The 26,971-nt window shown below is 44.6% G+C and overlaps 2 protein-coding genes across 3 annotated transcripts in view; both read right to left on the reverse strand.

The window, feature by feature from the left end:
- Positions 1 to 2,296: 2,296 nt before the first annotated feature.
- Positions 2,297 to 5,954, reverse strand: FASLG (Fas ligand (TNF superfamily, member 6)). Its single transcript, XM_009320614.1, has 4 exons — positions 5,565 to 5,954; positions 5,143 to 5,188; positions 3,184 to 3,237; positions 2,297 to 2,738 (listed from the first exon to the last, which is right to left on the reverse strand). Exons 1-4 carry the CDS (start codon positions 5,952 to 5,954, stop codon positions 2,344 to 2,346), a joined length of 885 nt encoding a protein of 294 aa, XP_009318889.1. The 3' UTR covers positions 2,297 to 2,343.
- Positions 5,955 to 14,743: 8,789 nt separating this feature from the next.
- The window catches only part of SUCO (SUN domain containing ossification factor), a 29,012-nt gene continuing 16,784 nt past the window's right edge, over positions 14,744 to 26,971 (reverse strand). For both annotated transcript variants that reach the window (XM_009320615.1, XM_009320616.1), the window contains 9 exons: positions 25,959 to 26,033; positions 25,356 to 25,452; positions 23,100 to 24,263; positions 22,106 to 22,193; positions 20,563 to 20,667; positions 18,602 to 18,756; positions 18,150 to 18,241; positions 16,848 to 16,903; positions 14,744 to 16,687 (listed from right to left, as the gene is read on the reverse strand). In XM_009320615.1, coding sequence (XP_009318890.1) covers positions 16,241 to 16,687; positions 16,848 to 16,903; positions 18,150 to 18,241; positions 18,602 to 18,756; positions 20,563 to 20,667; positions 22,106 to 22,193; positions 23,100 to 24,263; positions 25,356 to 25,452; positions 25,959 to 26,033 — 2,279 coding nt within the window. In that variant the 3' untranslated portion in view covers positions 14,744 to 16,240. The remainder of the gene's footprint in view (positions 16,688 to 16,847; positions 16,904 to 18,149; positions 18,242 to 18,601; positions 18,757 to 20,562; positions 20,668 to 22,105; positions 22,194 to 23,099; positions 24,264 to 25,355; positions 25,453 to 25,958; positions 26,034 to 26,971) is intronic.

Here is a 26,971-nt window from a genome sequence, read left to right on the forward strand (position 1 = left end):
CCTGATGTGCAGCAATAGCAACTGCCACATCCTGCCCCAGAGCTGACCACATTCACAGTCTAGCTGAGTTACCGTGTGCTGACTTACAGAAACCTTTGGGAGCTTTCCAGCCCATCACCAACACAGTACTAGCAGAGAGCGTAACCTCAGTATGAGTTTCCTCTGGGCACTGAATGCCCTGTCTTTCTCCAAGCTGCTCGCCAGTAAAGAAAGGAAGCACGCAATGTGATCAGCTAGTTTTGCTACAGAAATAGCTGCAAGCCTGCAGGCATGTGTACATACAGATGCCCACTCCCGACGTGGATGCCTGGTCACTAGGAAAGCAACACTACAAACAGCAATCAGAAGAGGATAGCAATTTCCAGCCTTTCCTGGCAGGGTCTGGATCCAGCACCTCCATCCCTGCACTATGTGGTCTGCCCCTCTGATACTAGGAGGAGGTGAGGACAGTGAGAAAGCATCAATCAAGCAAAAAGGTCCCTAAACTTTGTCCTTTTGAGGCATTTGTCATCCTGAGAAACACAGTGGAAATATCTGAGCGCAGCAACAGCTGTGTGAGCAGAGAGGTGCAGTGTTCACATCACACTGGCCACACTAGTAGCCAGCCCATTTCTAAGTTTTGAAGCAAGCAACAGCAAACCACAGGCCGCACACCACCGAGCCAAGAGCAGCACTGTGGAAAAGGAAATAAATGCTGCAGGCTGCTGAAGAGCCACTGTTCACTGTGACCGACATGAGAGCTGCAAGAAGGCTGGACCACAGGCAAAGATGATGATGCACCACAGCTGCAGCCTTTGTGTACTGCCTGGTGGCAACATGGCAGACAGCCTCAGGGTTAACCCATGCAAGGGAAGAGTTCCATGGACCAGACACCAGTGAGCAAATGGGTTTTTCTTTAACACCAAAGCGCCACTTCCTTTCCTCGCCCTTCAGACTGCCACACGGGAAGTGCTGCTGGGGCCAGAGGGCACACAGAGGAGCATGGTACCTTTGGGGACAGCAGCGCTTCTGCTCAGCAACAAGTGTCTGGCTCCACTCAAGCTCAAGCCTGTGTTTTGAGATCGGTTCCCTTCCTGATGGCCAAACAGGGCTTGGGCTGCCTGGTCTGTGCTGCCCACATCACACCTCCCCGGTCCCCAAATCCTGATGTTTCAATGCTGGAGCCCCAAAGCTCCATGGCGGGGACCCTGTGCCCCACCAAGCAGGCAGCAAAGTGTGGTCAGGCTCCCAGATTTCTGCCATGCTGCTGGAGAAGGAGCAGGGTGCTGGCACCTGATCACAGAGGCCTTCAGGGCTTTGGCCATTGCAGAAGCCTGCTGCCCCAAATGAGGAGAGGACAGTGCCACTTACTAGAAAAATATACCTTTATTTACCATCTGTGTTTTGCTCAGGAGACAAGGGGGCCAGCTGAAGCCATGCCATTGATAGTGGCCAGCACACCCACACCTGCAGCATGCAGGGAGTGGCAGGACCAGGTCTCCATGGGGGACCCTGATGTGTCAAAAGGGCAGGAAGGGGGTTGGAGATGCTGCTTTAATCTCGGGCCCCACTGTTCTCCACCGCCGTGTTGTTCAGGTCGTGTCAGCAGAGCCTCCTCACCAGCCCCACCACCACGGCACAGTCACGGTTTCTCTCCAGGGTCAGGACCCCCTTCAGGGCACCGCTGCTTCTGGCACGTTCCTTGCAAGGCAGTCAGGATGAGTTAAATAAAGGGGTTGGGGGACGTTTTCTGGGATGGGAACAGTCGATAACTTAACACAAAACGAACATATCACATGTAACGAGCCAGCTGGTGGGCAGGTGCCTGTTGAACAGTCACAGTGCCAAGTGCCCAGGCAGGGTGGCCAGCCATGGCTCAGTGTGGGCAGTTGAGGCCTCCGCACTGCTTGTTCCCACACCAGTGCCTGCGGCATGGCACGGCACGGCCCAGGCACCCGCACGTCCTGGCTCAAGGGGCCTCCTCAATGCCCACCGGCTGCCCCAAGCTTACCAGGGCCATGACACCATGTGGGGCCCCTGGCACCAGCATCTTCTCAGGTAGCAAGTAGTGAGTTTCAACGGGGTCTTCAGCACACTACGTTTTGAGTTTGTTTGTTTTTTCGGAGGGTGAAATGTGTGATTCTCTTTGGGTTGGTGCAGTACAGCTCCGGCGCTTCCCAGAGGTCTGCTTGCAAAGCCTTTACCAGTTGCTTGAGCCCTCTCACGCTGAAGGCCAAAACATGATTTCTTGGTGGGCTTCCTGATGCGAGACCCTGGCTTGGCCACTGCCGCTCAGGCAGCACTCACCCCTCACACATCCTAGTGTGTGTGTGGGGGCTGCTGACCATGTTCCAACAGCCCCATTTAAAGCTTAAATAAGCCAAAGAATGTCTTGGATTCCTCAAAATTAACCAGAGCTATTTTGGAGACGTTGACGTGCAAACTGTCCATCTTCCTGAGCTTGAATAAAGCCCCCAGGTAGCTTTTCCGGGCCCACGTTTTCTGACTCGTACAGTAGTTGATGCCTTTGTCCTCCATCAGTACATGGCTGCCCAGCAAGGCCGGGTTTTTCTTGTAGACGATGTGTGTCAACACCTGGCTGCTGCAGACACTTCCCCGGAAGAGCACATTGGAGTACACGAAGTACAGGCCGGTCTCGTTGATGACAAGGCCTTGATCGCGATACTGAACACCGTTGGTGAAGGCATGGCCAGAGATGGGTTCCCACTCCAAAGGGAGGTCCCGCTGGGCAGGGTTCCCTGGAAGCCAAAACAAGAGAAAAAGTGCAGTAAGTACAAGCAGTTGTGTGTTTTTTCCTCAAGTCACACCCCATGTCACAAGAAGTCAACTGTTCTCCAAGCCCTTATCTGCAGCCTGGAAAGTCCACCCCGACCTCGTACTGGCGGGAGCTCTCACCTTCACCTCGCTTAACGCCAGCTGCTTGTGACAGCTTTCTGTCCCTCATATCCCAGGTACAAACCAAAAACCAAACCAAAAAATAGAGCCCTCACTGAAAAGCCTAAATGAGGGGAAGATTTTAGCTGTGGAGTAACTTCCCACTGTCGGAGCACACGTGTTACCAAAGGAAAATAGGAAAGCCTGTGTGAGGTGGGGTCCTCACAACTACAACCATGCCACCCTCTCACCCCAGCCATGTCTGCCCTATCCCCAGCTCCTACATCTTGCTGGCCCCTCAGCACGTACCTGTTAAGTGTGCTGCCTTCCTCGCTTCCTTTTTCATTGACTGCTCCTTCTGCCCTGCATGAAAATAGGGACGACGTTAGCCATATGCTCCATGGAGAAGCAGCCCAGAGAGTGGAAGGGAGCCGTCCATGAAGCTGAAATGGGGCAGATTCAGAGCAGCACAGGGCACCTGTGCTTAAGCACCGTGGCTTAGCACAGCGAGGCAGAGCGATGCTTGGGCAAACGCTGCAGGGCAAGAGAAGGAGTTAGAAAGAAAGAGTTGCAGCAAAGGATCCAGATGTGTTCAAAAGCAAGGGGAAAGAGCAAGGAGAGCTTTCATCTTAAAATGTCTCGGTCAGTGAGCTCAAGCAGAGGCCTCTCGCTCAGGGTGTAGGAGAGGGACAATACTGCCCCTTTACCCAGCATCTGCGGCCCATGCCAGAGTGACTGCTCATGTCCTGTCATAGATGAGCCTGTTCTGCTGCCACCCTCCAGTCCAGCACTGCCAAGAGCAGATGTACCCATGGCAGCAGGCTTCTGTCTGCTGAGTACCAACCCTCCTTAAAAGTAGATCAAAGACGACACTTGAGACATGCTGCAAACCATCCCACTGGCCGGGCAGACCTTGTCCTCAGAGAGGCAGAGCACAGCTGGGAAAATTCTGCCTTCCCTGGAGGGCTTGGGTCCCCTTGGAGAGATGGGCCAGTTACAGTGACTCGGTATTTGGACCCCATCCCACGCCATCCTTCCCTTCTTCTCAGGATCTACTTCCAAGCATCATGTTCTCAAGTTTTAGAAGAAGCCTTTTCTTTTCTCAAGCCAATTAAATTTTCCTCTCCTCTCTCCCTTCTCCTTTACACTACTTTCCTGGCTTTATGTATTTATCCCCCTCAAGAAATTCAGGGTTATGACAACTTATGTTCAGCTACTGCTAAAGTAGCCTGTGATCAGAGCACTAAGCATCCAGTTGAAGTGACAGTTCCCCTTCCCCTAAGCAGTAGATTACAAAATTTATTGGTATGGGAGTTGATGGGAAGCAGGACTGCCCTTTCCAGAGAATTTTGATATTTCCAAATTTGCTTTCGTTCAATATCAGAACAAACTTGAAAAGAAATTAACTTTCCTACTAACCAAAATCCTCAAGGGGGGAGGGGGGAGGAAATCTTTTCAGATCTAGCAAAAATTGTCAAGAGAGCTGAAAATTTCTTTCTGACTTGGCCATCTTTAAAAAGGGATATCCTCACTGATAACATTAACGTGGAATGTAAAAGTAAAATAATAGTTTGGAAGTTCAAAATGTGATTTTTAAGTTGTTCCATTCAGATTTAAACTCTGGTTTTTTCCTAAATGTAACTTAGAAAAATTGGCAGGTTCTTGTGGAAAGTTTCAATTTCACTGAAATGGCATTTCTGAAAGAAGAAAAACCACATACAATCAGGGTCTTCTCAACTAGCTTTGGCTGCAGTGAGACTTTGTACCAAAAGGGTTTAGGAAAAAATAAGCTGCGCTCTCAAGGGTGGGAGTGAATCCCCCACCCCCAAAGAAAATGAAACACTCTACATCCTCCCCAAATCTTAAAAGAATAAGGAGAGAAAGAAGTAACACGTGTGGTGCCCATCTCCGTTCTCCTCCTTCCATTCATGCTGTCGCTATATGTTAGGACAGCCAGAAACCCACTTTTACAGCAGAGTACCCCCAGTAGCATTGCCCCGCTGGGCCTGGGAGGCCCCAAGGTAGAGGCACACTGTCCCAGGAATGTATGGCTGACACCTCTAAGCACTCCAGGAGGCAGGGTGCAGGACCCCTTCCCCACACCCCAGAGATAAAGCTCTTTTTCCAGCAAAGCAAGTGAAATCAGGACTTTCAGAGCATCGAGCTGTGACCCTGCCTTTGCCCCCTGATGAGGAGAAGGAAGAGTCCGACAGGAGCATTCACATGCGCTAACACAGAGGAGTTCCTCCTTTATATACATCAACTCACCTATGAGTTTCTCCAAAGCTGGAGGGATGTGTTCAGTGCTGGCAGACTGTCAAAAGAGAAGGGTGATAAGCTGTTTTAGCAGAGTGAGAGGATAAGGGCATTGTCTAAAGCAGCCAAGGAGACTCTTTGACAGTGGCTAATTCTGGGTGCTCACGGGGAGCTGCGAAGTGCTAAGAAATATACAGGGAGAGAGACCTTGCAGCACTCAGAAACATGAAGACATCCAGGCATATCAGTCACCAATAGAGCAATCCCCCACAGTAATAAGCAAACCCCACTTACACTGGCACGGCAGACATTTAAACGCCACCAGCCTGCCCCTTGGGGAGTTTTGCACCACCTGAGCATCTCAGTCCCAATTTTAAGTTTTTCTTTTTTTCCTGTTTCCCCAGAGCCTCTGTGACCAGCCGGGCAGATCTCACCTCTCTGAGTTCAGCCAGTTCCTTCTCCAGGTGGAAAATCTGAAACATGCTCAGCCCCACTCCAGTGAGGGCCAGCAGGATCAGCAAGGAGATCACCAGGAAGCCAACACTCCTCCTTTCCCTGTTGTTCCTTGGCTTTCTCCTCCGGTCAGGTACTGGCGGTGGGAAAGGACTGACGGGGGGTGCCGGGGGGCAGGAAGTACTTGCATTGGCACAGCCATCCACCCAAAAGATCTGGGGGTACACGTAGTTCAAGTTCTGCTGCATGGCCGGGAGTGGGATGGGTTGGACGTGCTTGGCGTGATCGTCCATATGGCAGCCGAAAACTCCCGGGGCTGTCCCAGACTGAGCCCTGGGGGAAGACCCAGCTCTGCCTTTATACGTCTGCATCACTGCGGCAGCGAACACCCAGCTCAGATACTGCAACTCTATGAAAGCCTCAAGCATCAACAGCAAACCCCAAAGAGCTTCCGCCCTCGGCTGCAAGTTCGGGACACCCGCCTGCTCCTCCCACACCAAGGCAGCACGCACACACAGCGAGACCAGCCCGGTGGCAGACTGTGCTCACGCAAAACCGCGCTTGGCAGCCAGGCTCGGGAAGCAGGTGCACTCAGCAGCAAAGCGCTTGTGGGGCACGCAAGGGCTGCGCTGGCAGTCAGGGGCTGAGTAATCAGCCCAGCGCACGCCCACCAGCCAACCACGCTTTCCAGCAGCCCACTCGGGCAGAGGCAGCTGCTTTTCCACTGCGGTGTCCTGGACCACAAGCAGAGCAAAAGGAATGATAAAACCTCTGGCATCCTGCACAAGAGGGGAGAGGCAGAGCCGAGGACTCCTTCCCTCGGCAGAAGGATGAAGACCTGATCCCAAGTGCGGCTGTGGGTGCTGGGGAATTGCTTCATTTCACACGGGACAAATTACATACTGCTGTCTGTTGCGCATCCCGCCTTTTCCTTGGCTGCTCCCTAGGGCACGGATCCTGAGTCACAGAACACCATCCCACTGTGATAAAAACCAACCTAACTGAGAAGAGGAAGACATCATCAGTGCTGCAGCCCCAGCAGAGCTGCCCCGGCATTAACAGCCCAAGTAGAGCCAGCTCAGTGAGCTGCCTTCACGCACACCAAATCACTGCGGGGCACTGGCCAGGCTGAACCAGCAGCGTGCTGTGATGTGGGAAATGCACCGTGCCTTGGGGCACAAGCAGGCTCTTATGGCAGCTTCTGCTGCCCCTCTAACTTTTGCAAATAGTATCTCCAATCCCACAGTCCTCTTCTAACCTGAAGAAGCCTTAGAGAGGGAAGGGCTTTTTTTATCATCTCTTCAGGTCAATGCTGAGCACTGTAGCGGAACCTAACCTGGCTGAGTAACTTGTGATTAAAGCCTGGGGTAGACACTGTGCTACTCATCTTGGTAGAATTTCTCTTGCCTTCCAAGAAAGGATCCAGAATTCAGGCCATGCTGCAAGGACCAGCACTTATAAGAGCTCATTACAAGATCATAATGAGGAGAGACAGGGACATTTCCATTCCTCAGTTTCCAATTTCTCAATTTCCATTCCTCATTGACTGCAGATTTCTAAGTGGTGGCAATGAGATTTTCCCCACAGATTTACAGATGCACACAAGTGATTATAAGCAGCAGTTTGCTCTTCCATTTTACAGACCTACGTTGAAGTGTGTGTTTGTATGGGGTAGTGTTTAAAAAAAAGGAAATGCTTAATACAAGAACAAACTGGAGACTTGTCTCCTCTGTGGCTGAAGGAAGCGATCCCAACACGCAAGGCTTTGATCTTGAACATCAAAACTGGGGTCTGAGAACAGCATGCTTTAACAACATATGCACACTTGTTTCTCCAAAGCAAGGGCGCAGCTTTGCCTCCAACCGCACCAATAAGTCAGACGTGTCCTCAAAGCCTTCCCTGTACCACCAGACACTCCACTGCTTTTTGAAGATGTTCACCACAGCCGTTTGCTGCAGCAGTGATCCGCAGCATGAGAGGTTTCAGCAACCCATCTGGCTCTTCCTCATACTTCTAGGTTTCTGACATAAAAGACACGAAAGCAACACAAATCCAGCTCCTGAAGTTCAAGCCTGGTCATGCCTACCCTCACTCAGTCCTCCCCTCTGCATCCCAGAACAGCACTCCCCAGCCAGCCCCAGGACAGGTCCTCATCCACGGCTATGATCATTACAAGAGAGGGTCACACAAAGGGCTGGGCTCAGTGGTTCCCATGCCACACGGTGAACTCCGGTCTGCTAGCCAGTGCTGGGCATGGAGAAAGAGAGATGCCTCCAAGGCACAGGGAGCCAAGAGAGGCAGCAAGACAGTTGGGAAAGCATCTCCTGCCAGCACGCCCTCCACCATCCCGCCTGCAGAGCACCCCAGCCCGGTTGCTGCCACAGGCGCCTGAGCCACACGTGGGGGGACTCGCCACCCACTCGGGCTCCTCACTCAGCAGTGAGTGCCTGCGCTCCCTTGCTCTCAGAGCGATGAGCACAGCATGCCTGTGCCTCTTCACAACACGGACATGGGTGTCAGGGAGTTCCCATTTCTTTAATGCCCTCTGTGGCCCATTCAACTGCTGTAAAATACAGCGATGGCTCAGGGAGCAGGGACTGAAGCCCAGGACTTCCTCAAAGTTGAAGGTATTGCTGAAAAGCATGTCAAAAGTCATCGAGCACGCAGCTTTGCCTGGGGAGGACCCACTCAAGTTTTTTCTGACACTGACTGTGTTTAATGCAGTCAGCTTACCTTGGTGGGATTGCAGGCTCAGTAGCAGTGTCCCTTAAATGTCAGAAGCGTGCTTATTTCTCACCCACTGCTTCCTATTTTCACAAAGATTTTTTTTTTATGGGTGGGTGAGAGGGCAGAGGTGATGAACCCAACAAAAGACATTTCAGCCATGAAATGCTGCATCTTCTCTTTCAAATGCTCAGATCAAGAACCTGCTAATAACACATGTTGCGGCAAGCCAAAGATTGGGGCTATTTTACCATCAAAGGACCATTTTTGGTGCACAGGACGCTTTTAGAGACCTCTTCCTTCCTAGCACACTCTACTGTGCTGGTCCTGCTGTCGCGCTCCCCATTTCCGCTGTCACCACCTTCAGAGATCACCAAGATGATACACGCTGGAAGGCAGTGGCAAGCCGGGCTGTGTCTGTGTAGCACGTCATGATGCCTGTGTTCTGCTGGCTTCCTATTGCTCGAGCAACACACAACGTTCACAGGGTTTTTGAAATAACAGTGGGACAATTCACTGTAGGTAGACACTTAAGTCACATGAATCTATTTTGCTAGAAGGCCTAGAGCCAGAATTTAGGCAAGGTTGAGCTCTCCTAAAATGTGGGGCCAGGACAGCTGGGCAGGAAAGGAGGACGTAAGAAGGACAAGAGGGGTGTCAGATTTGTCTATCTGCCTCCCTATCCCCCTCTTCACCCAGTCTGCAAGATGCACACTCTGTTTTCAGCAGCCTTATTATGTCATTTGAACAGGAGGGAATATTTTAAAATGGAAACACCTCCCATAACCTTTATCAGAGGATCGATCCCCTTTGCCAAAAACAACAAAAGACAAGACACAGTTACACAGACAGAAAAAGAGGATTTGCTCAGAAGAACCCCCTCCATCCCCACCTCGCCCCCAGAGGAGGGTTGCGAGCTCTTATTAACGATATAAACTTTAGCATAATAGTGTGTGTTGTCAGCAAAGAGAATCAGCCAGCAACTAAGGGTTTGTATCAGCAGATTTAAGGACAAAAGGACAACCTGCTTGAAACACAACAAAGAAAGCAGGACTTGAACAATGATCCAGATCTAATACTTGACAGAAAATAAAATTAAAAAAAACCATAAGTGTGAACCACTGTGTAGGAGAGGCTCTCATCAGGTTCTGGACAGAGTCAGATATGTGTCTGTCTGAAAGTGATTAACAAATATTTCCTATTACACTAGCGACTAGTGGAAATGCTAAAAAGCCCACAGGGCTGCATAAATTACACCCAAGAATAACTGAAGTTGAGAATCATTCGCATTCAAAAAACAGGATTCAAAACATTAGCCCGAGATATTAACAGCCTCGGCAATCTTTTGTGGTCCCAGGCTAAACCGTGCCATCAGAGCCAGGAGAAGCAACTACTGCCAACCCCGTAAGGATCAGCCACAGCTGGCGGAAGAGATGGCACCCATTAACGCTCACCAGTGGAACGAGTAACTGAGAGCACCATCCAGGATGAGGCTTCTGATTTTCCACCAGGATTGTCCTCAACACAGTGCTATTTCAACACCTTTACCACAGATCTGGAGAAAACCAAGCAAAATATTACACTAGTAATATTCGCAGATTAAAATAACTGGTAAGAGATCCTAAGTAACCATGAGGACAGAGAATTCAATCAGAAGGAAACAAGTCTAGAAACAAAGACTGCAGATCAAACTTTTTAGGTAGAAAATAACATCCTAGAAAGAAAACAGTTCTGAAACCGATAGAGAGGCTATCCAGCTGGACATGAGCTTCCAGCAGGGAAAGCCCACAGGCTCCCATAGGTATGAGCTCACATATAGCACTACACAGCTACAGACAGTCCCAGAACCCGCATTGCAAGTTTATGTTCCACTTCAGAGTGGCTCAGGAAGAAGCTGCAGTAACAGCCGGACAGCAAAGGCATTCAACTTGGTCCATGCAAGAGCAGACTGGCAGGGAGGGACGGACAGCACATGAAACACTTGCGTAGAGAGGGACGGTTTCCAGCAGCAGAGGGCTCTTGAATCTCACAGAAAAAAAGCCTTCCCAGGAAGCCACTTACTGGGAGCCAAAGCTGAAGGAGTTTGCCCAAAAGACATGTATTTTTGACTGGATGTTGGAATGGATGCTTGTGAGAACTGACTCCAAAGGTAGCAGGATCTCCATCCACTGAAGCCTTCAAGGGGCATGGAAGACACCAGAACTCGCCAAGCCTTTGCAGTGAGTGCTGACGTCTTAGTGTTGTTCCTATATTACGTTTTTTTAACAGTTCAGTTTTCTCAGGCAAGGGTGAGGGTTCTCATTTCCACAACTGCACTTTGCCAGAAGCATTTACGGCACATGTAGAGCCGTGTCTTGGTGCCAACAGCTCACAAGGAAGACATTTGCATATTTAACTCAAGAGCAGGTTTCAAAATCCATTTCTAACAGCTCCGGGCCTGGCGTTGCAGCGCTTGATATGGCCTTCCTCCAGTGAGCAGGGTGCTTTGTGCTCTCCTTCATTAAGCACGTGCCAACTACACTATGATCCCAACAAGCAGGCAGCAGCCCTGTGTTCAGCAGAAGTAGTACAGGGCTCCGATCTGAGGTGGGAGAGAATCCAAGTGGGGAAGGAGCCAAAACAGCTGAGAAAAAAGAACTGAAAGTGCAGAGTAAGATTTTATTTCTTTTGTGCCTGCAGTAAGAGCAAGGAAATGAGGTATAGGGGTTACGAGGTAATGGGATCTATTGCTTGAACATCCGAGAAAGCGAGAAGCAGATCATTTCATAACATACAATAGCTTAGTCATGGGTCAAAATGGAACAAGGTGTTGCAGCCACGCAGAGGTTGTGAGGAAGACCACAGCAAACGTGCAGGTGTTGATTTCCCGTCCTCCCCTGTGATGGCTGAGAACTGCATTCACAAGCCGTTCAGCGGAACCCATGCCCTGCCCCAGGCTGCCAGCACAAAGCCAGCCTTGGCCCTGGAAAATGCCAGCTGGCTCTGCTGGCCTGTGTGGCCTAGTCAGTATTTGACAGTTTTATTCCCGTTCTCAGCCCATTAAAAAAAAAAGAAATTGAGATCTACCCCGAGATCCCTGCTGAGTTCCACCAGGATCACACCTCAGCTCTGCATCAGTGAGTGAATTCAGGCCCTCCAGCATTCACTTGGCAAACAGAGAGCCCAACACCAGATGTGCTCATCTCATTACACAAGCACCCTGACACCAGTGACCCACATCAGCCAACTTCCCAAAACCCCAAGGGACCTTCAGCTGACTTTCCTGGGATTTAACTTTGAGGTACAGGTGGTTTCATGGGCAAGGTACACAACCTTGACGTTTCAGCAGTAACCGTGTCAAATTATGAATAGAAGATACTCACTAGCTGCTTCGAGTTATTTTTCTGAAAAAAAGTCACAGACAAGGATTCTAGTTTGCTGCGAGCGCACAGAGGGCCCAGCAGCTGGATGTGGGCTGTAGCCACCACATCTAACAAAGGAAAAACAAGCCTCGAGATGGCAAATAAATTTCTTTTCCATTTCCAGGTCCACAAAATGCAGAGTTAACTTCATCTCCGTTCCCTACCAAAAGCCGTACCTCTAATCTGTGACGTAATTAGTGTCTCTAATGAAAAGCAGCATGGGCAAGACTAGTTGCAGCTCCCAGGCCATGTGTCCAATATGAGAGACAGCAGTAAGGCAGCAGAAAGCTCCTTGGTAGCTTCTTTTAAAATGACTATTCTTAAATTAGAGAAGGGATACGTAAGAAAGATTCATGAGTTGCGCTATCCTTTCCTAAGCTAACACATTTTATCTAAACAAGCTCCAGGAACACTAATTCTTCTCGAGCTGTTAGAAACCCCAGTAATTTCTTCAGCAGTACCTGATGCTGTTTGACACTCAGGGTTTCCAGGAGATGAGACACACGCTGCTCGATAGCCTACCCACCGCACTTTGTGGTCAGGGCTCTACACTTTAATTGTTCCAAATGAAGTGGAACATGTTTGTACCTAATTAAATGAAGCATGCTAAGCTGTTCCATCTTGTTTCATCTTGCACTGCAAGTTGGCAAAAGCAGAAGCCACACAAAGACACCTTATACTTTAGGTCTCTACTTACCAACACCACACAGCTGGTAGAGTTTGCATATTTTAAAAGTATTGGATTTCCACTCTGATGCTTAATGTCTATAACCTAAATACCTTATTTTGGCAAACATGGCTAGTAATTCACTTACACAATGCATATGTTTGTGACTATCCATCCTCCCATGGAAACATTTGTGTTGCTTAAATACATTTTGACCTTGGGCTCAAGACCTGCCCAAGGACTGCAAGGGTGCAGTCCTCACTACTGCAGACACATGCTAGTTTTTGGTATTTTACACCAACAACTGTCCAACCTTATTATGCAATATCACAAGATGGACTAGGCCCTCCCTTTAAGTATCCACAACGCCACAGGAATTTGTCAAGATTTATAAGCTGTCTTCGTTAGAAACGATTACCTCTATATAAAGATTATGACCAATTTAAGAGAGACTCGATTTCACCAAAGAATGAAGTTCTGAAAGTAGAGTCAGTGTGACATTAATAAAACTGGAAGTAAAAAATGACTCAAGAGCCCACATGAAAGGATAACATTAAAGAATAAGAACTTGACGTTAAAGAGCCTTTTTTTTTTCCAAAAAAAAAAAAGAAGTGGTTACAAATCATTAACAGCAGCAAGGCAGCAGCAGGCAGAAGCTGTGGTTCAATCTCCAGTCTACTGCCAGAACACACGCTCTCAAGTTTGCAATAGCACAATCAGCTCAGCAGGTTCCTTCAGACATTGGCTTTCTCAGTGGCTGAAGCATGACCTGTGCTTTGATGGGAAAGTTTAGACCTAGGCGTAGTTGAAATGTCTAGGCAGCGTATTTATGAGAATATGAATGGCACTCCTTGGCTGACATGCACCAGCAGTGACTCTATGATAGATGTGCTTTATTCACAGGAGTCATTGCTGCTAACAGCCATCTCTGCTGATCCAGCACAAAAAAAACCCTAGGCTGACATTTTTCACCACATGACCCAAATTTCTGTTAGCCAGATACTTAAAAATACCGGAAAAGTCTGCACTGGGAGCACTGCCTTTGCTCCCCATCACGCCAGCTGAATTCACCAAACTCCTGTTGACACAGAGGAATGCTGCTAATTCGTCAACTTTCCAAGGGATCTTCAAGGATTGCTCACCAGTGCTGTGGGGTAATCCAGCCCAGGAAGCAAATGTATGCAGGACAAAGTAAGAAGTGGTCCATTACAGCAAAACAGAACAGGACAAGGAAGAAAGTTTCTGGCCATCCACGGAACCGCTGCTTCCCCCTCCTTGCAACCCCTCCTTGCCCCAGAGCTACATATGCTCACACTGTATAGTTGATAAATACATACAGCCACCACCATTTTTGGTTTAATTTGTTTCACAACCAAATTTGCTTTCATGCAACACTTACAGGCCAGCTAAAACCAAGGAAAAATAAACCTCCCTGTTAGAGACACATTTGTCGCCTGCATATTGATTGCATCGTGACTCATTTGGCCTCATTCTACACCTACCGGCATATTCTAGGTCTGTCAGTCTTTGGTTTATAGCCAGATAGTGACGATGGGCTGTTTTAAGAACTCAGTCATGTCCAGCTTCAGCTGATTCTTACTGACGAGAAGAACAGCTCAGTGATTGCCAGGGCAGTAAAGGAAAGCACACTTCCTACAAGCGATGTATCAAGAGGAAGGCCAGTAAATAAAAAAAACCTGCACCACAAAAAACCACCCCCCCACCAAACCCGCAATTCAATTGCTTTTTAAATCATAGTGCTCCCTATGATGAAGCAGAGAGTCTTGAGGCACTCAGGAGAGAAATTAGTGCTGGGGAGGTCTCATTTGGCAAGAGTAGACGCTGGACAGCCAGTGAATTCGGCATTTGGCTGCATGCAGTGGTGCTATGCTTGCTAGAAATAAGTTAGGAGGAAGGGACCGGTAAGGGGCAAAATTCAAGCTGAAAACTCTGGTTTGAAATGATAAATGACTATCTAACATTTTCTTTTAATGGCCTTTTCTATCCTTCACAAACCTTCGCTCTGAGTACCAAGAGGTAATTTCATGCAGTCATTCTCACAGAAAGCTACCACTTCTAACCCAGGTCAAGGTGTGAACCGATACCTGCTGGAAACTTTTCTAGCAGTTTCACATGGCCAGGATTCCTGAACTTTCAGACAAACCACCGCTCAGCCTTCAGCTTCCCTTCTCCCCTCTTCTTTTTTTTAAATAGACAAACACATCTAGGCTGATAAATAAGTTTGTGAACCCCTTATTATGGCCCAAAGGACCCCAGTCCTAGTTCTGCACTGAAATTTAAAGACCAGTCCTTCTCAGAGAAGAAATTAAGCCACAAGTTCCATTTTCAAAGGAGAAATGCCAGTAAATTAAAGACAAAGTGTTCAGATTTATTTGGAAATTCACAGTTTCTAATGGCACTACAGCTCTGTAGTTACATACTCTTGTTCCACAACACTGTATGCTGCACTCAGGTGGTACGTATTTTCCTCATCGAGGTTTGAAACCCTTCTGAATTCACGTTCAACACGTCTGGTTCATGTGCTCTGACTGGCTAATTGTGCAGATCAACTCCAAAAGTACATCACCTTAAAGTATTCATAAACTAACAAGAAAGCAGCAAAAAAACCAAAGGCTTTAAATAAGTCACATTACATACAATACCCAGGAAAGGCATTAGATCTGTTAAAAAGGGTACCACTAAAAGTGCTCAATAAGTTAACTTATTTTTTACAACGTGAACCTGTAACACCTGCCAAAAGGAATAACCTTTTGTTCCACTCGCTCAGATACACACTCAACATTTCAGCAATCACACATCCTATAGTTTCCAAATATACAATCACAGTCAAAATAAAAAACACTTGGATATGAAAATACCAACCATACAAACACTGCACATTTGTTAGCCAATACAAAAGCAAACGTTATGGAAATACCCACTTTGAACCAACCCGACTGCTCAGACTTCAAGGCTTTGCAAACTCAACACATCCAGAGCTGGCTCAGAGAACAGCCCAGCTCGCCCTTGCATTCTTCAGCCGAGCCTCTTCCTGAACTCTCCGTACAGAAACAGCGAGCATTCCCCATTCACCTCCTTCAGAGAACTACAGCAGGCAATTTAGGTAACAAATGCATTCATCAGCCTCAGATCCCGTTGTACACAGGAAATCCTGAAGAGCGACTGTCATTCATTTAGTACATCAGACTACAGCTCTGATTTGTAACTGAAGGTGGAAATAAACATGATTACCATCCCTAGTGAGATATTTTCCTCAACCGAGTTTGCAAAACCAGAATCTAGTCAAGCAAGTCCATCTGTTAGTATTTTTACAGTATCCAGTCCAAATTACTGAGTCCAGCTGAAGGCCAACACATGTCCCTTTACAGCACTGTAGTGTTGCATCTTCAAAAAAAGCTAGAGAAATTACAAAATAAATCAAATGACAAACAATTGTATCTCCCCTCTTCCAGTGGCATTATAAATAGACAAAAGGCACATAAATATGGGAAGGTGCAAGAAATAGGAACAAAGCTAAAGGAAGAGGATTAGGCTTTTATCCCTATTCCACCCAACAAACTGGGTTTCAAAAAATCTCTGCCCCAGGAACTGTGAAAAAAAACCTTTATAAAATGAACCCTGCCCTCCCTCCCCCCAAGCTGTTCTCATAGGAAATTATCAGCCTCGTAAAGCTGCAGCTTATAGCCAAGATTGACACAATCCCATCTATTTAAAAAGGCAGAAACCAAATTTCTGAATACTTTCCAATCAGTTGAGCTCTTCATCTCCCACAATCCTCCCACAGAATACCACAGACTGTTCTCAAACGAACAAACACCCTCCTGTTTGAGAAGTTCAGCTAGTTTTAGATGTGTCCAGAAACTGCCGTGACACCAAGTGTTCCCACTGTTATATCTTTGTTTCCTTTGATTATGTCATGCAGGCTTGGCATTGACCCTGACTTAGTCTGTATTAGAGTTTTTATAAGCTTCCCTTGGTCTGAAACTTTAGACCGTCTTCGTTTTATAGCCCTCTTCTCAGTTTTTGTCTTTTGGGTCTGTCCATTGCACAGACTCGTACACGCTGAAATGCCACAAAAATAGGACTCCTCAGACTGCGATGACGTTTCAGAGCTTCCTTCAGATGGAGGACCCTTATACGAAGAGTGATAAACTTCCCCAATGTTAGAGAAGTCCCTCTGGTTCGTAAACGGCTTCCTTCCTTTAATTTCCCCGTTGGCTATTGGATGCAGAGGCTCTGTTGTTGGCTTAATAGTCTCTATTTTTTCACTTTTGTATTTATAACGCTTTTTCTGAAACCACAAGTAAAGAGAGAAACAGTTAGGTTCTGGAAGGCAAGCAGAGCGTAAAAACCAAGCTTAGGAACCAGCGCAGGGGAGAGCAGCTGAGACGTGCACCACCTGCCGGCAGAAACACGCTCCGCTCAGCCTGCCCTCCCCACCGCCACTGTACCTTCTTCTCTGGGGAAAACTTCAGCGGTTCTACAATGTACAGGTCCTCTGGATCCACTGTAAGAGAGGGAACATAAATTTAGCAGTCCTGACACTGCCAGCTCTAGAGCAATGCAATTCTAAATAAATAACATCACGACAAAATATTCCACTTATCACACACATTTTTGCTCCTGTTAAAAGTAAATGGAGGTACAACACATGAACATTGCAAGTGAAGTCAACACAGAGGAATTCCCCTATGCTGTCATGACAGCTGTCAGTGATATACACTTGAAAACACTTGACCTCCCGATACATCAGGCCATAGGAGAGGTGCGGAGACAATCCTTTGGGGAAAAGGAACAATAGTCAGCTTCTACGACAACAAACTGTTACCAATATAATAGCGTTTAATGTGCAGCCTGCCACGACAGGACAGATACTAGAAGCATATCTAGTACCTATCAAGGACAGAAGTTCAGACTGACATGAGACCATTCTGGCATTCCTCCATCAGTGCTTCGTAAATCATCCTTCCAAGCCGAAGCTGGGGAGAATTCGGAAAAAGCACGGTTTTGCAAAAAAATAGTCTATGCCTTAACTAGTCTCTATTGCAGCACGGTCCCAATTCAACTCATGAGTTTTCACACAGTTTTATTCACAGTACAAAAACCCATGAAGCAAGTTTGCCGCACCCAGAAAAGCAGTGTCAGCTGCATACTTGGTAGTTACCATAATCTGCAATGCTTTTTGTTTTGCACGATGATGATGGCCTAAGAAATCAAAATTCAGTTGTCCCGAGTGTAACATGAATACTGAAAAGACCAGATCATTCCTCACACCCAAGCCAAGATAAATAGTCTAAATTTTCTTACTACAGTTGATAAGTTTGGATCCTAAATATCTGCCAAGTTTCAAAGACAGGCTATCAGGACTTCTCAGAAGTAGGGCATTCAGACTTCCCATGTCTGGCATTAAAAAAAAAAAAATTTAAAAGAATGCCACTTTCTGCAAGCTTCATAGCTTTGTAGACCTGAATGCCTGCATGGATTGCTACTAACCCCAAGAAAACATCTGTAGAGTATAAACAACAGCAAAGACTACATTTAATGTTTTAGCATAATTTAGCACAGTTCCATGAGTGTCTGGTAACTTGTTCATGAACCCCCTTGTCCTACAGAATGTATATGTGAACTTCTATAATCCAGTGTACTTTGACATTAACCTGCCATTCCATTTTCATACACTTGCAGTAACACACACATTGTATAGCATTAACAGAGTAACACTAGAGACCAGATGTACAATATGTGAATAATACCTTCTTTACCAGCCAGCTGAAAAGACTGTGATCTGACCAGTGGAAGAGAAGTTCTTCTTTTCAAATTCATATCATCGTAGGAGGAAAAACATCTAGGAAACAAAATCCACAAAGCTTTTTTAAACACGTTTTTCTCAGGACTTTGTCATACGCATTTTTCATTAAGAAACACCTTTGGCAGAAGGACAGAATTATTTGTTGAGGTGCCCAAGAAAGCCTGGCAAACAGGCACAGTACTATATTTGCAACAAGCCATCAAGGCATGTTAAGTGTACTAGCCCCAAAATGCTCCTAGGAGAGCGTTACTACAGAGCAGTAATGGCTCTTTGCTATCAATTTTGAGTCTGCAGAAAGAAGACTCAGAATTAAAGCAGATGTGCCAGTTCCAGCAGATTTAGGAAACATCAATAAAAGCTGCAAGAACAATGAAGTTTCACATAGAAATACATTACCTTTTGGGGCTAGGGTAGTGATTACTTTTGGGAATTTTTGAGAGGTAATCTTCACAGAACTGAGAAGTGCTTCTGCACCGCTGCACACAAAGCACCAAGCCCAGAATGACACAGAGAACCAGAGAAATCACAAGGTAAGTCTGCCGATCAGAAACCTGGAAGAATTTGATATAGTTGTTAGAGATAAAGAACAATTTAACTATACTATTATTCTCATGTTTTAAACATTAAAAATCTTTAAAAGACAACAATTGACATATTCAAGTCACTTTCCTTCAATTTCACTAAACACTTGTTCTAATTTGAGTATTTTTTCAGAGGTTTGATGTAGTCTATTGGCTACGCAGCATTCAAGGAGTGAAGGCTGAAAACTACTAGCTGGTAACCCAGGACAAGATTTCACTGACTACAGTACTACCATAACTTAAAGTAGCAGCCGCCCCTTGCAAAGAGCATTCAAACCTATCTGAAAGTAAGTACATTTTCTTATGGAAAGTATATAAGAAGGTAACTTCTCTGTTTTACAGTTGATATGGATGTAATATTATCTCAACTGTGTGTGATGCCTTTCATCAGCTGACATTGCAGTACTTCACAGAATAAATACCATTATATTCACTTGATTCAATGGGTTCCATCTTTCTGACTACTCTTCTATTTCACAACCTAGCAGAAGGATTTTTTCAAGTATGTTCCTTTCTGAAGATTGACAGATGAAGCTTACTAGAATTATATGGAAGCTGAAATCCAAATGTATTTTGCAGAGAACGTTTAAAAAAATGAATCGCACAGTTGTCTTCCTATAAAAATCTATCTTAAACACACTAATAGATCTTAGAAGTCACACAAAAGCTTTAGAAAAGACAAGGAACACGACTTCCCATTTTGTAACAAGCAGATGTCTCTGACTCAGACTCAGGTGACCAGAGTTGAGTTCAGGGAAAGCCACGCGTTCAAATTCCAGGATACTCATCTAACATACCCTGATGATCACCACTGTCAAACCCTGGTTAAAACCACAGCACTCACGAACAGGAGCTTAGCCAGCCAGGCATCAAAGAAGGAGTCTCACTAAGCATTAGAAAACAGCTTGAGAGATGTCTTTGGCAACATGCACAAAAAAAAAAAGGTCATGCTTATGGTACTGCTTGAAATCCCAGGCTGGAGAACATAAGCATTTTAGAGAATATGTTCCTAATACTGTTGCCAAGATTTCCCTAATCGCGAAAGATCACAATAGCCAGAGAGGAAAGGCGAAGGCTGCCTTGGCCATATGAGCCTCCCATTCAGTAGCTAAGAGTGCAACCCTCCACATACTCGTCTGTTATTACAGCCCAGTTCTAACAGTGGCCAGTACGCTCTTGCACACTAAACTTCCTATGGCAAGTCTGTTAATATTTAAGTGGACAATGTAAGTGCTGGACACTGCAAAGCATCCCATTTTACTGAAGTTGTGTAACAAAGCCATGCAATACAACTGGTTATGTAACACAGCAAGTGCCAGAAAAGTTCTTGAAGCATGAACTTTACCATTCCCTCTGACACGTCAAACATTCTATATGTGCAACAAATCCCATTACTGCCATTTCAAACTCAGTGGTTAGTCTTCTAATTTCATTAAGAATAATTTCACAGAACAATATCAATTCCAATGCACTACAGGAATGCTGAGATACTAAGTTACTCTAAGTTTTACCTTTATTGTTAGCTCAGATTACAATCATGGGGCTAGTAGGGCTGTAGTAGAAATTATACCAATCTTGCTGTGCACAAGACAGCTCAAGCTACTCAAACTTTCCTCCCCTCCCTTGGCCAGCTGCTAAAGTAGGCTGAAAGCAACACTACAGACAACTTCTCAAATGAAAAGCTTCATTTAAAGACTCCAGGCCTCTTCAAATTGAGATATGTTTATGCATCTGTTTCCTTTGAATTCTCGTGCCATATTGCTGATCTATAATTACCTCACGTTTTAATTCCGCCACAGTTGTTGACAGATTAGAAACTAGCTGCGTCATGTTGGTGAGCTGTGCTTGTAACAGCTGGATTGCTTCTGTTTGCCGCTGATCCTGTATTAAAGAGAGTCATGGCCATGCTATTTAGTTGTCAGGTTCCCACTATCATATACTCTCACATGTACCGAGTTAGCATTCTGACACAGCCAGGCATTCTGTTGCCACATGACCTATTCAGCATTGTTTTCCACACAACTTTCATATAACATTTGAAGCTGCTTAAGCAGAGTTAGTCATATACACACTTAAAAACATCAACATTTTTACTTATCAAGTAACATTTTGTAACATTATGCCAAGTGTATTTCATTACAGGGACTTCTGCTATCTTCATTACAGGTAGATTAAGTAGCCAGCTCCATGCAATGACTATCAGGAAGTTGAGTACTATCATGTTACAAAATACACATGCAGATGACCAGGCAGAGCTAAAGTCTAAGGGCTGATGCATAGCTTCTGTTTTGGGATCAGGTAGCCAGCCACTTAATGACAGGAGCCCAAGCCAGCTAGGAACAAGTCCTTTGTAGCTATCATCTCCTTCCCAGAAAGAGCCCTAACAAGATTCTTAATCCTATGAGAAATTAAGAAAGGTGAGCAGAATATCGGGGAGGTTAACCAAGAGGAGCACCTCAGCATTTGATATTATTCAAAAAAAACCCCAACAACCAAACAACAAAACAGAAAAGAGCATGCATATGATCTCAGGGAAGCTGTGATTTTCTTCCCTGTTGATGGATGAGCAAAATACAGGCCTGAGACTGCACTTCAGAAATTTGCAGACAGTTTGGGATTAAGTCTGCTATGCCACACGCACAGTCACTTCAGCGATTATTCAGCACTGCAGTTAGCGCTGTATTTCACAGCTGCTCAGGAAAGCTAGGACAGCAGAGCTGGGAAAAGCTCCTTCAGTTTCCACTTCCTTAAATCACATTTTTAAGAATGAACTAAAGCTTTTGTTACATGCAGTGCACTTTCAAATGTAAATTTGGCATAAGCCATTACTGTACCCCTCTCTCCCTTTCTAAAGGATAGGTCTCTTCAGCAGCATCAGGGCAATTGTCTATCTATACTTTAAATCAGAGATGAAAACCAAACCAAGTTAAAAAAAAAAAGAAGGTTTTGAGTGCAGCTACAACCAAGAAACAAGGGTTGGAAGTGACCTGGATGACTTTTTCATTGACAAAGACATTTAAGAGTTTTAGCCATTACCAGCTGACAACTGATTTTTTCTTCAAATACCAAAAAAAAAAAATAAAAATAAAAAAAAATAAATCAGGAAACAGAGCTGGAAATGGCTTTATTCTAAAACGCCTGGGAACATACCTAAAAATTTTATTACAGAGAAAGAAATTGGGAAGCATGGAATGGTTACTTTTAAAAGGCAGATATGCAGCTAAATAAATTGAAAGAATTTCTGCACGTCCTTGCAACTCTTTCTTAAATGTAAACTTTCCTAATTAGGAAAACACTTAAGTACTCCAACAAACCGTACCTGCTCTTCCGCTATTCTTGAGGTGTTCTGAAGTTTTATTATTGTTTTATTGAAAGCCTTCTGCATTTCTTCCATTTGCTTTCGGTACCTAAAACAAGAAGTGTAAAGTTCTGAAATGCTAGTTCATAAAACTCCTCGGCACTAGACTTGTCTTCAGAAAAGACTATGCCAGCAGAAAACTTCTCTTTGCCCAAAGAAGTTTTATTTAAACATCTTGTGGTATTTCCTTTTAGGTTTCACACATAAAACAGAGATGTGTCTCTTTCTAGGTTTTTTTGTGTTTTTTTCCAAGGTTAAAGTCAAATCTAGTTCAACACCTTAGAGCTTAGCGCCAATTTACTGGAATTCACTATGGAGAATGCTCTGCAAACACTGACTGCCAAGACAGACAGCACAACAGTAAATATAACGAAGAGGTCCTTCCTTAGAACCAATTCTGAAATGGGTACATTTCCCGATTCTCCTATGGCTAAGGAGCACCACAGATAAACACTAATACACATACATCCCTCACAGAAAGTTCTATGGTTCCTTCTCCATGCTCCCTTCTTCAAAAAGAGTTATTACAGATAACACGGTAGTTTAAGTGGAAAAAATCAATTCAGTGGAGAAGGCATTGTAGGTCTGTGTCATTCAGTTTAACAGCAACAGGAGGATGTGCCCTTTTGTTGAAAGGATTATGGACAGGATTAGTGCTTACATCCTGGCAACACTTCATCCTTTTAAAAAACCCACAGCAATATTCCTCAAAACAAAATAAATGCGATTGTATCTGAAATACAGAAAGGGAACCCCTGCAACCTGCAGACATCTAGGTCTCCTGTAGCTACCTAGGATTAGGTACTTATCCCAGTTTTCCATAAAGCTTTATGCTGTGATTTATGTTATACTCCACTTTCTCTGTACTACTTTACGTATGTGTATGTTGCTTTGTATAGTTGGCTAAAATCATGTTTACATATGGTAGACACTTACCAGTCTTCCTCAGACTTACCTCTGACTAAGTTCTTCTAAATAACGGCTGCTGAGAGACATGTTTACTTCTAGGGCTTTTATGCGATTATTAAGGCGCATGAAGACGGACTCCTTTTGATTAGATCCATGAACAAGATTTCCATTAGCATAGCCTAGATCTGTTGAATTCTGCAGTTCAGCATAGAAGTCTGTAGCTGTTCTCTGCTGTCCCCCAGAGACCGGAATCGCCATTAAAGCTTCTTCAGTTGCCTGATCATCCTCCTTTGTTTCAGGAGATACAAAAGACTCAACAGGAGGCAAAACAGGTTTCTGCGCTTCTGGAGTGCTTTCCTTTCCTTCCCCAGCGTCACTGGGTAACATGCCCACCGTATATTCAGGTTGCAGAACAGTCTCTGTAGGCTTTGAAATCACTGGAGGAGCAATAGGCTCTCTTGTGCTCATCTCCTTTACCTCAGTGGCCACACTGGTCTCAGAAGCTACAGGGTTTTCTTCTGCAGAGCTCTCGGCCTTTTCTGTTTCTGCACTGATCTCAGCTTTATCCACCTGGGGAGTCACCCTCGGTGTTACCTGGCCTGCATCTTCTTTTGCAGGCTCCAACACCACGTCGGTTGTTGGCAATGGCTTAACTTCAGAAGTAACTTCTAAGAGGAGGGATTGAGAGACAGTCTGAGGATGGCTTGGTTCCAGTTCAATTGAATCTGTTGTCTCATTACTGATCTCCTCACGGATCACACTGCTGAAGTCAACTGCAACAGTAGATCCAGATGGTCTCTCAACTTTGCTGTCTAATTGCTCAGGCAGAGGCTCATCTATCAACGTATGTATAGATTCAGTCAGAACCGCCTGTGGCTGCTGAACATCAGCAGAATAATCTCGCCCTTGTTTACCTTCAGTTTTACTACGCTGCCGATGCATGGCTACTGCAACTGAACACCATTTAAACAGATATTCTGAAAAGGTGGAAATACAACATACTGTTGCCATGTCATAGCAGTACTTTTCTGTCTCAAGTTCAAACCATGCCAATGCTTCTTCTTCCTGATCATCACTGGGCAACAAGGTTACCGTTGACTGGCTTGTATCTTCTTCATACTCTTGTACTAGCTGAACAATAGGACTTTCTTTTGTCAAATCCACAATTAATTGCTCTTTATCTATCTGTGGAATATCTGTAGTAACGAGTCTACAATGGAAGAGTTAAAGATGGGATGTTACTTCAACAGTTTTACATGCCTGCTCTGGAAGACTGCAAAAGCAGGATCTTCTAGAAAATTAGCAAAGCTTATTCCAGTGACCAAAGGCCAGTTTGGATACAGTCAGAAATTCTGTAAGTTAATATTTTCTCTGGTGTTTTTCAACCCCGATTTGCAAACAAATTATTTCAACCCTTGCTTCTGAAACAGCAAGCCTTCTCAATCAGATATTGCCCCTTCCCTCACCCCTGAAAAAAGTCACCAGTTCAAATATCACTAAGTTATTACATAGCAAGCATCTTACTCTTCTGCTGCAGTCTTCAAATGCAAATGCAAGAATCACCACCTTCCCACTGACCTTCCTCAGACTCTCAACAATCAGAGCACTAGGAAACCATAAAACCACTAAATACAGCACAAGTGATGTCTTAACCTTTTAAAAGCTAAATCTTTAGAATCAATTCTAAACAATTGTAATAACTGAAAAAAAACCCATAGAATATCTATATACAACTCCTCCTCCCAGCCTAATTCCATATCTTTGCATACATATTTTCATCAAGTAAAGCCTAGCAAAAAAAAAAGCTCTTAAGCCAGAATTTTTGTCAATACAATTTAACTGAAGTTTCAGCAATATTACATTATACCACAATTATCAGCAATAATTTCAGCAATATCACATTACATTCCTAATTAGTCTCCCTTGCAGGAGACAAGCTGCAAAACCTGGAAGAATATTAAGTCAGTTTCCACCCAAGAAATCTGCAATAGCCAAGAGCAAAACACTCCTACTACTTCTTCTAAACAAAGTAATACAAACAACTGAGAAAGTTAGTGATGCATTTTGACATTTAGTTAAATGTTAAAACAAAACATATCGTAACAGAAATAGCTATAAACAGTAAAGCAATAAATTTCCCTGGTTAGTACATTACCATACTACAGATTTCACCAAATACTTGCCTTTTTACTTAAGGCAGTGTGCCATATCTGAGCATTCTACTACCAAAGATTCCAGGCTGGTGCATGTTAGCCTCTGCTAGGAACACACTGAAAAAAAACCCCCAACACCAATCACTTACTCTGGTGAAGGAACAGGAGTTGGTTCAGGCAGTCTTGGTGCAGCTGTTGAAGTTGCAGGGGTGGCAGTGACATTTTCAGACACACTGTTGTTCCCTGCTGCAGGAAGGAGGAAAACGTGACCATAAAAATTCAAGAACCATGTTTGTTTTCAATGAATTTTGGGGTTTGGGGTTGTCTTTTTTTTTAGATTATTAACTGCACTACCAAATTAACTGCAGATGTTATTCAAAGTTATTTGAATGGAAGTGCTACTGACAGTTTATGTATACGATGTTATGGACAGTCTCAAAATATTTCCAGGAAGAAGCAGCAAGTTAGACTTAGCAACTGAAGCTGAGTAATACAGAGAGTAAAGATCTCCAAATATAGCTGAACAAACATATATGTTATCTTTGTATCGGTTCCCTTCTTCAGCAAATTCAGCATCTTTGTTCCACTTTTCACAGTCAGTAGGATAAGAATTCTATGGCACTAATCAGATATGCCACAGAAGGTGAAAAAAGTAATTTAAACATAGATCATCCAACTCCTCACAAAAAATTCAACAAAATAACAAAAAAATTAAAAACTTTCCAGAATGCTTTTCATCTTAAAAAAAATACCTTCAGCTTCAGACGACTCTTCAGTTTTGGCTCCAAGCATATTAGCAGCAATATTCACCATACTTAGGATAGCATCTAAAAGAGAAAACAACTAATCAAAGAGGACATATTCAGAGGGCCCAGAGATGAGCAACAGTGAGCAATCTGCTATTTTGTAACACTCATTTGAAACAAATCACAGTGTAAGGCCATAAAAAAATCCTGTCATTCTATTACACTGGATGCATCTGTTGCTTTTAAAGGGTAAGTTTATAAGCTAGAAACCTGTATTTGAAAACCCGTATCTAACCCTTACCAGCTAGACCTTCTAACAGCAGTGAGAAAAACTCATTGATCATTAGTCCACTGAAACCAAGGAACAGTAAGACAAACAGAAGAATATTTAAGCATGGAATTTTCTGACAATCTGAGCGTGTGAACCACTGAGGGAGGTCCCAAGCCAGAAATTTAGAGCTTGAACACTGAAACAGAGAAGCTCTAATAAAGACTGGTTGGATCATTTGTCATAATAGCGCTAGAGAAGTAAGTCAAGAAATGTCATTTGCTCAATGAGCAAGACAGAAGTCTACCTTTGAACACAGGATGTCCACAGCAGGACAGACAGAAAACTACAGATTCATTCAAATTAAGCTAGACTGTCATTTTTGCATCATACCTCCCTCCTTAATCCCGAATCTTACTTTCGGCTCTGATACTGCTGTAACATAACAATTCTAAATATTTTAAGGTTTGAAGAAGAAAATCTACACTTAACAGTCTGATACTTGAATGCAATCTAGATCAGTCAAGGCAACTGGAAGAAAACTATAACAAATATCCACAGATCTGGCTTAGATATATATATTTTTTTTTTTAAGGATCTGTTAAGCAGAACAGTTTTTTCCCCAAAAAATTCACAGAAGTAAATGCAAAGAGGGTTTGCTCTATATCAGCACATATATTAGATACAGCTAACTCTTTGGTCTTGAAAACAAACATCATCGCCAGGCTTATTTAGAAGATGAGGAGCAGGG

Source organism: Pygoscelis adeliae, unplaced genomic scaffold (genome assembly GCF_000699105.1).
Source record: "Pygoscelis adeliae isolate BGI_AS28 unplaced genomic scaffold, ASM69910v1 Scaffold402, whole genome shotgun sequence".
NCBI lineage: Eukaryota > Metazoa > Chordata > Aves > Sphenisciformes > Spheniscidae > Pygoscelis > Pygoscelis adeliae.

Bases quoted from the DNA above. Each gene is read 5' to 3' on its own strand.
- FASLG (XM_009320614.1), bottom strand. From the start codon at position 5,954: ATGCAGACGTATAAAGGCAGAGCTGGGTCTTCCCCCAGGGCTCAGTCT. The intron at 5,189-5,564 runs GTGAGATCTGCC...CTCTTTTGACAG, and splicing joins AACTGGCTGAACTCAGAGAG to TCTGCCAGCACTGAACACAT. The intron at 3,238-5,142 runs GTGAGTTGATGT...ATTTTCATGCAG, and splicing joins AGCTTTGGAGAAACTCATAG to GGCAGAAGGAGCAGTCAATG.